This window comes from Cyprinus carpio, chromosome A22 (assembly GCF_018340385.1).
Source record: "Cyprinus carpio isolate SPL01 chromosome A22, ASM1834038v1, whole genome shotgun sequence".
NCBI classification, from domain to species: Eukaryota; Metazoa; Chordata; class Actinopteri; order Cypriniformes; family Cyprinidae; genus Cyprinus; species Cyprinus carpio.
In genome coordinates, this window is record NC_056593.1 from 9709670 (window position 1) to 9722136 (window position 12467).

The 12467-nt window shown below is 39.2% G+C and overlaps 1 protein-coding gene across 1 annotated transcript in view; it reads right to left on the reverse strand.

Annotated features, from left to right (window-relative positions):
* Window positions 1–632: 632 nt before the first annotated feature.
* LOC109071877 (protein strawberry notch homolog 2-like) overlaps window positions 633–12467 on the reverse strand; it is a 44148-nt gene continuing 32313 nt past the window's right edge. Inside the window, exons 7-31 of the mRNA XM_042711816.1 lie at window positions 12351–12450; window positions 12100–12260; window positions 10660–10793; window positions 10476–10566; window positions 10203–10346; window positions 9310–9533; window positions 9060–9213; window positions 8789–8965; window positions 8610–8707; window positions 8237–8319; window positions 7960–8148; window positions 7706–7827; window positions 7474–7605; window positions 7255–7390; window positions 6865–6977; window positions 6212–6283; window positions 6009–6117; window positions 5849–5920; window positions 5581–5724; window positions 5402–5496; window positions 5006–5098; window positions 4681–4812; window positions 4444–4520; window positions 4171–4361; window positions 633–4018 (exon numbers count right to left, since the gene is read on the reverse strand). Of these exons, the coding sequence (XP_042567750.1) occupies window positions 3201–4018; window positions 4171–4361; window positions 4444–4520; window positions 4681–4812; window positions 5006–5098; window positions 5402–5496; window positions 5581–5724; window positions 5849–5920; window positions 6009–6117; window positions 6212–6283; window positions 6865–6977; window positions 7255–7390; window positions 7474–7605; window positions 7706–7827; window positions 7960–8148; window positions 8237–8319; window positions 8610–8707; window positions 8789–8965; window positions 9060–9213; window positions 9310–9533; window positions 10203–10346; window positions 10476–10566; window positions 10660–10793; window positions 12100–12260; window positions 12351–12450 (3861 nt within the window). The 3' untranslated portion in view covers window positions 633–3200. The remainder of the gene's footprint in view (window positions 4019–4170; window positions 4362–4443; window positions 4521–4680; window positions 4813–5005; window positions 5099–5401; window positions 5497–5580; window positions 5725–5848; window positions 5921–6008; window positions 6118–6211; window positions 6284–6864; window positions 6978–7254; window positions 7391–7473; window positions 7606–7705; window positions 7828–7959; window positions 8149–8236; window positions 8320–8609; window positions 8708–8788; window positions 8966–9059; window positions 9214–9309; window positions 9534–10202; window positions 10347–10475; window positions 10567–10659; window positions 10794–12099; window positions 12261–12350; window positions 12451–12467) is intronic.

Genomic DNA, 12467 nt, shown 5'->3' on the forward strand with positions numbered 1-12467 from the left:
AATAGTAAGAGAACATATATTACGCAAAATAGCAGGCTTCCATGAATTAACATGCTTTGTTGTACCACCGCATTAGCCAGTCTTTTCTAAGACTAAACTTAACTTAATGGTCTTCGGTGTCAAGTGTAATACGAAATGGTACAGTATATATTTTTAATTTAGTTATGACATTTCATACACTTACAAAACGTACAATGGTGTTACCATGTTTCTTGACATTGCCACCAAAACCATGATGGTAATACTATGGTATCATTTGATACACCTTCCAGAATCATTAGATCAATTGTTCTCAACCAGAGGACAGGTGACCAATAGGAGCCTTAGTAAACTTCCAAAGAGCCACAATGTCTTCTAAAATTTTTTATAGGCCTAATAAATTAATATTTAAACATACACAGACACTCAAAAAACAAACAAACCCAACATCATATTTATATACTTCTGGAGAAAAATCAAGAAAAACATCAGCTAAGTGCTCTCAGATTAAAATATATGCAATAAAATTATAAATTTTTAAAATTATTTTCCTTTCAATATTGTCATCAGTAAACTAAAATTTTTGTATTGGCGACATATAACAATACAACAATAATTTGAATTAATTTACCAAAAATAATCGCACAACAAACTCCGTAATCTGAACATTTTATTTTTTCGCTTTGTTAATAACAAAGTTTGTAATATGTTCCATTCTTTAGATACAAGTAGAAAAACAATTTCTTTAAGAAACAGTCGAAAGGCACAATTTTTTTTTTGTTTCTTTTTTTTTCTTTTTTACAATATATACAAATGGATCTAGATTATAAATAGGCTTATAGAAAATGACAAAAGCATAAGAACACAGGAATAAAATGGTTCAAGATACATATAGTCAGTAGCATGTTTTTCTTTCATAGCAATAAATTACGTAAATGCCATATTGATATAAAAGCAAAGCCAATGAATCGAGATGTTTACAGTATTGAACATTCCCATGAAGGGCTATGAGAAAACAAACAGGGCAGCACTGGATCACAAACCAGACAGAACTCATTTATGCTGTTTTAGTGCAAATCATACACAGAGCAAGTCAAATGGATTTCTATTTAGTAACAGAGATTAATTTGACTTTGTCCCAGTTTCATGGCCTCATCGTATAGTGCTTTCATTGTATAAGATGCTTTATTAGAATGCATAACCGAAACTTAAGTCACATGTTCATCTTCCTGGCTATTTTTAGGAAGGCACTGAGAAAACTAAATGGACACATTGTGAATCACTTGTAAAGTAAAAACTATGTGATGCACTAAAATATTAAGGAACAATTCAAATTCTTAAATGAGTATGTAACACAATTTGCAGGAGAAAGAAACTACATGTAATTTCACATAAAAATTTTCAAGTGCAAATATGGCTGAAAGAATCTCCCTTGATGAAATTAAAAAACTGTGCAGTGAATATGCAATAATGGCTAAATAAATAATCTTTAATATGTGTCAATGACAGGATTTTACATACAAGACGAACCATATCTTTACACAGACATTAAACATTTGGAAATATTTTATCTGATTTAAATAAAATTCTAACTAATTGAACATAAATTTCATCCTGAGATAGGGAGTGGTTTTAACACCACAGATCCATGAACTTTTGAAGTGAATATTTGGGTTTCAGTTCGATATTAATATCTCTCTATTGCGTTGAAAATATTTAAAATGTATCAACTGCATAAGATAAACAGAAAAAAGGAACAAAATATTCAACCACCCAGTGCAGCAGAGCAATGTCAATTGTTTGTCGTATTGTTTGCTGTCTGCACAATTACAAATATCATAGTATCAATAAAACAAAATATAAACAGTAATCTAAAACATGTCCCTTTAAAATTAAATAAGAATAATCAAGAAATTGTTATACACCTTGCAAATATTTTCAACAATTGACAATGAACTATTAAATAAAGGGCTTTAAAGATAAAAGTTTGACTGTACCATGGATTGCATCAAATTATGAAATCTGATCTTTTTCTTTTGTTTCTTTCTATCCACACTGGACTGTAAGGAAGGAAGGACTTTTTAGTTTCTAGGTCACAATGAAAATACTGTACTAACAAAGGGACGAAGTGCTACTAAATTCCTTTTGGGATAAATAAATCAATCAGCTAATAGATTGTTACCGTTCTGTCTTATTACATTGCGAGACAGGGGACAGCAGGACAGACTGTTCTATTTTAGAACAACAGAGAGACAGCTGCGCAGATAAGTGATTTGTAGGTAGTTACGCTCTCCTACTAGCACACTGTTTTAAGGCCTGATAAATAAAGGCAATAAATACGTTACAAACATCTGCACGTGAACAGTACAGGAGTATGTGTTAACGTCTACATTCCACTGTCTGTTCCAAAGGCACATTTCGACAGTAGCCTGTTCTCTTGCTCCTCGGGAAAAGTGTTTTGTCTAACAGAAGTTCACCATGGAAATGTAAAGCTGATGATTATCCGATGCAAAACAAAGCTTAAGCTCCTTGCCGAAGTGAACTTTGCGGTATGTGTTGCATATGTGAGGTTTGTACAACTTCAACTAGACCCACATGGAATCTGTGGTCAATGGAAGATACTTGAGGTACCATTTGGGGTTCCTTTTGGTCGGCACATTGGTAGAACCCTTTGGAGAACCTCTAGGCACACTTTCAAAATGGAGAGTCCGTAATGTTCGAAAAGGAACTTACAGCCAGTTCCTTTAGTAATTCTAAAGAAAGTTTCTCCAGTGACCCCTTTATAAAAGAAAGCCTTTAGGGGCATTTAAAATATATACTGAAGATCACTCAAGACTCAAAAGGACATTTGAGGCACCTTTAAAGGTGGCTGGTGCTTCCCCAGAGGGTTCCTCCAATGAGGAACCAAAATGGTACCTCAATAGTCTTTTCATTCCTGCATGTTCCATCTTGAGCAAAATCTAAACAGACCTTAAATAATTTTCACTCTTTGTAAATCAATACTCTTTAAAGCCTCAGGATGTTTAAACTGGAATGACATCCTTGGTAACTATCCATAGTATGGAGACAAAGTGTTTAGGTATCATACTCGAGCGAACACCAGACTTCCTCCCATCTTACGAAGCAGAATCTCATGCTTGTGGAACCGAGGCCAGTGGTGGAGCAGGACGCCGGCAGTGGTCAGACTACAGCCCTGAGTGCGCACGTGTACTGGAAGGATCTCACTCAGGTTGTGGGTACTTAATGACGGACTGCCGTGATTCTGTTCCACCTTGCAGCATGCTGTTCAACACCTCTCGTACGTCTATAATGGCTTCAGAGCTGCAGTGGCTGTTGGGTACTGGGAGCATCTGCTGGTCCGTAGGGGAGAGAGAGATGCGCGACAACGAGGAAGATGATGAAGGTGGTGTGAGTGATTGAGTGAAGTTGGACAAGTTAGAAGAGAAGGAATTTGCCAAGACCATGGGTACCGACAAAGGTGCATCTGAGGAGGAAGAGGCAGGGACAGTCTGACTAGGGGGTGTTATAAATGAGTTCAAAGACAGTATCATGTCTAACAGTTCTGTGTCCCGTGCTGAACTGCTTTCCTGTGTGGCCTGGCTCTCCTGCTGTGGTTGTTGCTGCTGCTGCTCTTGAATAAACACTTCAAGGTTAAAGTCGTCCACCATAGGTTCGGGTTGCCTGGAGAGGCTGTCTACACCCAGGTCAGCTTGAGTGCTAACTTGGGAGGAGGGTGAGGATCTTTGAACCGTCAAGTCCAGGATGTCTTCCAAAGAGTATTTTATGGAAGGGAACGAGGAGAAGGGGATGTATGGAGTGGGTAAGCTGGCCAGGCTGGGATTTGGCAAAGATGAGGTGAACAAATTTTGGGAGAAAAACTCTTGCTGCTGACGCTGTGCCATCAGCCTCTGTTGCTCCTCAGCCTGACGCTGCTCCTGAGCTTGCTGCTCCTTCTCTCGATGTCGCTGCTTCACCTCTGCATCCATCCTCACCAACTCCTGACGCACCTTTGGCACGCAGTTCTCTGGGATTTTAATACCTAGGTTGAAGAGAGAACATTAATTACAAAATGCCAACTTATTTAAAAGACTGCAGTGCTTTTGTTGAACCTACAAACTTTTGGTTATTAACCTAGAGCATCACAATCTGCTAATCAGGAACTTCTCAGGAAATGTTAACGGGTCGACTCACCAACTTGTTTGCTGCTGTCTTTGGTTTTGAGGCGGACAATTTGGAGAATGCTGGAATTGGTGATGTCAGCGACCACATCAGACACGCGCTTCCAAACACGGAGCAGAGCGCCACACAACATGTGATACTGACGCAATCGAGTACCCATTAAGCACTCCTGACCCTCCTCTACCCTCTTACACCTCCCATTCCTGCAGGAAACATGCATACACGTTAAATCCTCTGAGCTCAGTTTGACTAGTACCAAGTCAGAAGTCTGAAAGGTTTTCTCACCAGTTAGCATGGCTACATTTCCTGAAGGAGAAAGTGAACTGGTTTTCCCAGCTATCTTGTGCCTCCTCCGGAGTGACCTGAAGCAAGGGTAGAAAACATCACTTAAAAACCTATAATGCTCACCAGATGGCAGCAGAGACATTTTCCACAGCAGCGTTGCACGTCACTTTTAGGAAGGTCTCATTTGCTCTGATCAGGTTCTGATCATTACATTTTTGATGAAGAGTTTGAACACACCTTGTGGTATTTTTGTTGGAGGTTATCAAGGCTTTCCGTTTGGGCCTGCTTGCCGATGTTTGGTTTGTAGATGATCATGTTGCGCTCCTGGCCCTGCACGGCTAGCAGCACGCATGGGTAGTTACCTCTCAACTGCAAACAAGACAGGCACAAACATGTTCATCAGCAGAGTCAACTTCAGACAACTGCGGAAGGACTCTAATGACACATGAACCCTCCTTCACCCCTGAACAGAAAGGTTCTTCCAAGGAACCATATTTCCTGTTACTACAAGGAAACTACATGCAAATTTGGAAAGATGAGTTTTTTTTGCTCATATACTCACTTTATGGGATAAATAGAAGCCTTCATCCGGGTTGCTGAGAGTTTGGGCCTTCTGGAGAGCCTCCAACCATGTCATACCTCTATCTACACTTATCTGTGCAACAAAACAAACAGTTCTGTCAGAGATAATGTTCAACAGACAAGTCCACAATGGTTGCAGTGTGGTTTATTCTCCATCAAGGAACTGCTAACAGTAACAACTGTTAAACCAGTCCTCATTGCATAAGTTGTCAAAATAAACTTTGCTCTCGGTGGAAGGGATGATTAGCATGTTTGTAGTGTGTGTCATACATGAAACTCCTGTGACTTAGGCATATTTTTTAAGCTCTGCCATTAAAGAGCTGTTTTTTTAACTTCTGCTTCTACTCTAAAAAAAACAAAAAAACAAAAAACTGACCTTATATAGGATAACTTGACCATCTTGAGGGTTTCCAGCAGTCAGAAACTTCTCCTGTGTTTCCTCATAAATCTGGTCATTGCCTGGCGCCAGATCTGAGAGAAAGCAGATATCTTCTTGTCAACTAAGCAGATTACTGCAATTTAAAGTACCACACGAACAGAAGAAGTGCTGCTTACCCAGTATCCCCATATCATATTTGCCCTCTTTCTTGTCCTTTTCGATCAAGTAGTCGAAATTGTCCGTAAAATACTGGAAGAGGGAGTTCTGTTTGTGCACCTCCAGGCCCAGTATCCGGTTGAGGAACTTGGTGATATTGCAGTCTGAAACAACAAAGTCACATGATGTAGGGAAATATGTGGATGTGTGTGATTAGCATGTGAAGAAATGTGTCAAGTGTGAACAAAATAGATAAGATATGCAATATGTCTCTTGTGGAAACCTTACCTTTTTCAATGTTGATGCCCAAGCGTGACTGACTGCATAGCATGCCTACGTCCACCATACCGTGCTTCATGTCTAAAATTAGAAGGCAATGGTGGCTTTGGTGAGATTAAAGTTCTAGCGTATCCACATCTTAACAGAGTAATTCACAGAACCCATTTACCTGTGAAGAACATGGCGTCACCACCCGGATAGTCATTTGGAGGGGGTACCTTGCTTTCAATCTGACCAAGGATGGCTTTGGTAATCTTATCTAGAGCTTTGGTCCCATACTATGAGGAACAACCAAAACAGACCACAGGTTAGTCCATGATTTATCAGAATATTTTTAGCAGTGTCATTGTTCTATATCAAATAGTTACTCACTTTATTTTCAAAGTTGTATTTGCTCAGGTCTCTAGACTCTGTGGCCCTTCTGTCACCATGAGTCAGAGCTCCCTGTGAAAAGCAAACACATAGGTTAGAAATGTCAAGACCAAAGTAGCGATTTGAACATAAGGTTTTAGGTATATGAGAAGTACAGAGTAGAAGTGGAGTGAGGAGAGATTTAATTTTTTTTAAATGGGAGCTCCTGCATTTTCTCTAGTCCCAATATCAGTCCAACACATTAATGGCCCATAATAATTTTTAAGAATTTACCATGTGAATTAGAAACAGTGTTTCTAAACTATTTACAGTCAGAACAAAAGAAAGATTTTGTAAAACATTATTTGAAAGACAGGGTTAAAAATACTTTATTTAAAATAAATGGGAATAATAATAATTATATATAATAAGGGGGACCTATTATGCAAAATCCACTTTTACATGGCGTTTGGACATAAATGTATGTTGGCAGTGTGTAAACAGCCAACCTACAATGATAAAAATCCACCCACTCCTTATTTTTTAATCCCCATTAAACCAAATCAGTCTCATTAAGACATGCCATTTTGATTCTCTGTAATTAAAATATGTAATTATGTAATTAGAATATTTACAATACAGAGAAATGGAAAAACAGCATGTCAAGGACGCACCAGACTCTCCAGCCTCTTTGCCACGATGGATGCAAATCGTCGCTCGCCTGCCAGTTCGGAGATTAGGAAGATGTACTCCGGTGCCGTGACCTGATTGGAACGATGAGTACGACCTGAGAAAAAGAAAGTTTTATCAGCTATTTGTTGTGGTACAGTGACTCTCTTTATGGGAAGAGAGCTTTGATGACAAGGTTAGCGGCTGTGGCTGGGTGATGCAGGTGGAATTATTGACGCTACATTGGGTGTTGACAGTGTAACCACTTTTCAACAGCATCAAAGCACTTCTGATCTAGCCTGGAGCTGGTAGACTGTCCCACTTAGTGTAGACAAAATGACTAGTGCATGGCCACAAACTTAATAGGTAGATATAAGGTAATGTTGCCGACTCACCAAACTGCTGGATAGCCCTGTCCGCACTCCAAGGCAGCTCCAGGGTAATGTGAACCCTCCGACGCTGATTCTTCACCCTTCTGTCAGCCTGAAGTGAGATCCCAGAACTGGCCGCTTCTGATATGATGGCTACCAACTGAAGGGAGTAACACAGTGTGTTACTGGATGCACCAAAGGAATCAGAGCCAAAAGGCTGGTGATTTTTTTTCTGAGATTTACCTTCTCTCCATTCATGAAGCGATCTTTCTCTTTGATGTTGATTTGGTCGATAGTGTGCCCCTGCTCAGCGCGAGACTCATATTGGACGCTGCCATCAGACCGACGCACCACTCGGCCTTTACGTCCCGTCATCTGGGCGCATAGACACAAAGAATGTTTACCTCTAGGATGCACCCTTGTCTTTGAAGTGTAACTATCCTTGGACTATTAGAATAAATACATAAATAATGACCTCTGATACTTGTTCTGGACCTCCAAATTTATCAATGAGCTCATCCAGTGTGTTAAGAGGTAGTTCTTTTCCCAGCACAGCGATCTTGTTAAGTAGCCCTTGTTTCATCTCCTCTAACCTTGCTATGGAAGTATGAAAGTGAAATTCAATTGCTTATGTTTACTTCAAAGGTGCTAGAAGTGACTTTTTTGGGAAAATCATCAGGATGCATGGAGCTAATATGAGTTGCACCATATAATAAACAGTCAACATACCCATTTGGTAGCTGGTTTGATTGACGAAGATGACATCGTCATTGTTGTCTTGGACTGAGTCTGGCGAGGAGTTGGAGTCGCTGTCCATGGCATCAGACTCGGTGCTGCTGTCATCGCTTATGTTGATCACTCCCGTTACATCAGTACTCTGTCGGGGTTGCTTTGGCTGTTGTCGTCCCCGTGGCTTACCTGTGCAAGAATGTTCAATCAAACCATGAGGCTGAAAGCAAAGACAGGCAATATATGGACAGTGATACAAAAGCACGACATGACTCACGTTTCCTCTTGTTCCCTGCTCCTTTCTCTCTTCTCTGCTTCTCTGACGGAAAGTGTTTGAGGACCAGAGAGTGAAATACACCCCTGAGGAACACATAAAGACATTATTGTGTCAATAAGTCAACTAGAAAAGGTTTTTGTGTAATGGCTTAAGGAAGTGGTTATTATAGGATGACGGTGTTGATGACACTCAGATGATGACACAATCAGATGACACTAGGTTTCAGAATGATACATGACCTGTGAGATGACCACAGTAACATATTGAGAAACCTTACTATCATTGCGAAACTGGAAGAGCACTACCCTGGAAAGTAGTCATAAGGTGGCTGTATATTTTAGAAAGGTTTCAGTGATACCCAAAATTCACTTACTCGGCAGCAGACACAAATCTGTCCAAGTGTCCGTCGTTTTCGTCAAGGACTTCTCTGGTTCGAGCCTCACCTGTTGACTGTAGCCCTATCACGACACACTAGACAGAGGAAAAAAACTGTCAAATGCCTATAGCAACAAATAATAATTAGAGATTTCAGGGGTCACTGATCTGACTGACCTTCCCTGCTTCCAACTCTTTTTTGGCCAGTTCCACCAGGCAGCGTACCTTGGCAGCGATACAGAGGTATTTAAAGAAACGCTGGTGGGATGACCAAAACTGACCCCACAGGGATTTCCTGGAGCTCATGCAGAGCTCGTCAGCAGCCTGCATGAACACGACTAAAGCTTCCGCCCACTGCAAAGGAGATATCACATATACGTGTCAGACGTATGTACACAACAAAATAACGGATTCTTCAGGGATTTCAGGGATTCTTCTCATAACTCACAAGTTTAGCAGCTTTGTTGTACACAAGTTTGAAATCATCATCCAAGCTGATTTCTTCTATGCGGAATGAGACTCCTGAGAAGCTGAGTTGGCGTGCAATGTACATCCCGCTGACCTTCATGTCCATTGCGACAATCTCCATGGCTCCCACGCCCCTATAAATGAAGAGTACATTCAGATTTAATATCCACAAAGAACTGTTTTTTTTTTTTCATATTTGCCAGCCAACAAGTTCATGCTCCTCTGCAAACCTCTTCTCAATGGTGTGGAGGAAGTCGTCAAAGGTTCTGAAGGGGGTTCCCTCTCCCCAGATCCCCAGACGGCTCATATAGATCATGTTCTTTGGCTCCGAGGCACCTGTGGCACTGGCGTACACCACTCTGGCCAATGGCAACTTGTTCTGCAGATCCAGCACGGCCTTGCCCATCTTTGTAGACGTTGCATTTTTGGCTTTGTGGCATTCGTCAAATATGATCTAAAGTAAGCCTACTGTCAAGGGTAAAACCAGCTTCATTGTTCACCCTCATATTTTTCTGAGGATTATAAAAAAACAAAAAAAAAAAACAAAGCTGCAATGGGGCAAACGGATCTCTTATTAAATAAGAAGTTTCTACAAAATGTATTTTAACAGTTAAAACAAAGTAACATTAACATAACATAAACATTATATATATTTAAAATAAATAAAAAATATATATTTAAAAAAAAAAAGCAAAAAAAAAAGTAAAAAATGCTATACAAAGAAAACAGTAGATATTACACTGAAAATCATATTTTAATGCTGGTTAGAAAAAACTACTTGGAAATGTAATAAAAATGTAAACAAAAATATTTTAAAATATTGTCATATTTATTTAATATTTTATATACAATAATATTACTATAAATTATTATTAATATTTATTACAATTAATACAAATGTTTTCCAGATTTGTATTTCATCTTCAGTTTAATGCAGAATTGTAATACATATTTATATATTAATAAATATAATATTTTAATCAGTATTCAGTGTTCAATAATACTGAACTTTTAACATTACTTTCATTTTGGAAAAGTGTTTTCCAAGGGGTTTAAGGCAACACAAAGTTAGAAAACCCCTGCCAACAAAATCTGTTTTATGCACATAGTAGGCAAAGGATACAACTCCATCAAAACCCGGCTCACACCAGTCTAGGATCTGCTTCAGACGCGTTCGGTGTTGGCCGCCTGCCTGACTCTCCCCGATTAGTGCTGAGTAGGTGGCAAACAGGACTCCTTCTGAGGTAGCTGTGTCTCCGTACTTTATCTGCATGGAAAACAGTTAAGGTTAGCCATGTTGAGAAACACTACAGGGAAAGTCTGTAAGAATTTGCTACACTGGAAACATGATCTCCGTTAACAGGACTGCTGTATTGAGCTGCAGAGTAATAGTGACCTTATTCAAGGCATGCACTTGTATATTTTGTGCATGGATGTCTTGGAGATCTCTCTCTGCGTCATATTTTAGGTCATTGGAGACGCTGAACCTGGAGGAGAGATGACGAGGATAAGGCAACGGCTCTAGAAGCAGTGTTTGATGTGGAGTTTTGTAGGGCTTGATGGATCTGGAGATCGCTTACCATAGTGCTTTCTTCCTTCCCTTTAAGTTGTTTTCTAGAATGATGCCAGCCACTGTGCGGCCTTTGCCAACTCCAGCGCCATCCCCTATGAGGAAGCCGGCCCGCTGGTTGTTCTGCAGAATCACTTCATGTTGCTGTAGAGTGTTATAAAGAAGTCAATATTAATGGTCTGTTAATGACGAGAAAGTATAAAATATTTGCAAACAATCAGTGGGATACAGAAATTACTATGTCTTTATGATGGAACTACAGGGATGTTTGTGAGATTATGACAGAAATGCAATGCTGAATTAGAAAATTAGAGGTGCACTAAGCAATATTTGAAAAACGCTTTTGACCACAATGTCAGACCGTGTCCCAAAACACACTCGCTGTCAATCAGCAGTAAGGGAAGTGTCTAGTAATGATATGAAGAAGAGAACGCTCAGTGAGTGCACAGGACAGATATTAACAGATCGACAATAGAAAGTGAGAGATGGCAGATAAAATAAATAAACAAATAAAATAATGAGGAAAATTTCGGAGGAACAAAATAAGAAGGGTTACGATCAGGCAAGAGGTAGGACCCGCGTAAATATTGGAGAAGCTTTCCAGCGGTGGACAGAACTCAAGGAGCGGGAAGGCCTGGAATTGGATGCAGAGGTTGCTTTGTTTCTTCTCGACAGGTGGGTTACGTTGATTTTGCTTGAATATGCTGCGGTTGGCAGGCAAAGCAGATTCTGCTATCGTCAGTGGGGCGGAGTTATCAGAATAGGGGCGAGGTCCTGTTGGGGTATGGGCGTGCTTGTTTTGGTGCTTTCAAATATTAACAGTGTTTGACAAAATTTGCTTAGTGCACCTTTAAGTATATATATAAAAAAATAGTAGCTGATTATATTAAAAATAATTAAATAAGTTTGTTTTAATTAAATGCTTTTATTGTTATAAATAATTATTCCAAATTATTAACATTTGAAGATGTCAAAGTCTCAGGTCATAAAAGTTTTGACAAACAAATAAGGTTGGGAAATTTTAAAATGAGACAATAAATGATGAAACAAAACAATAAATGAATAATTCAATAAATAAAACAAATAACACAACAAAACAAATAAATACATAAATAAAAATTAATGCAGGATCTAAACAGTTTAAAAATGATTTGTAAATGGTCTCAAAATAAAACATTATACTGTATAAAGAAAATAAATCAATCAATAAATAATACAATAAATAAAACAAATAAAGCAATAAATAAACAAGTAACTTGATTATGCAGGATCTAAACAGTTTAAAAGTTGTTTGTAAACAGCCTCTTAATAAATATATATATTTTAATTAATGTAGAAGGATATTTTGGACACGATATTATAGAGTACAGTCCTTTGTTTTCTTTTAAGGTTTTGTTGTGCATGTTGTTTAACTAAGTGGGAGAAGAAAGGCAAAGCTGGTCAGGGGTACCTGGCAGGCGTAAATAATGGCCTCCAGTTGCAAGGCAGACAGCAGGCCTCTGTTTATGGTGGTCTCTGGGATGGACAGGGTGTAGGTGATATCTGGAGGAGGTACGCTGGATAAAGTGTTGGTCTCCACCACTCGGTCTGGGTGGGATATTCCTATCTTGGCTGAGACAGCAATACAGAGAGCAAACACAATATGAATCTTCCAGTATGACATTAATAGCCATTAAATGTGTACATAAAAGCAACGCTAACATTTAGAGGGCCTGTAGTCTGCATAGGTGTCAACATGACCCAACTCTTCTGCCTCCTCCACTTCAACTTCCTCTTCCTCTACTGGCTGTGTTTGGGGTCTCTGTGTAAACACGTGAT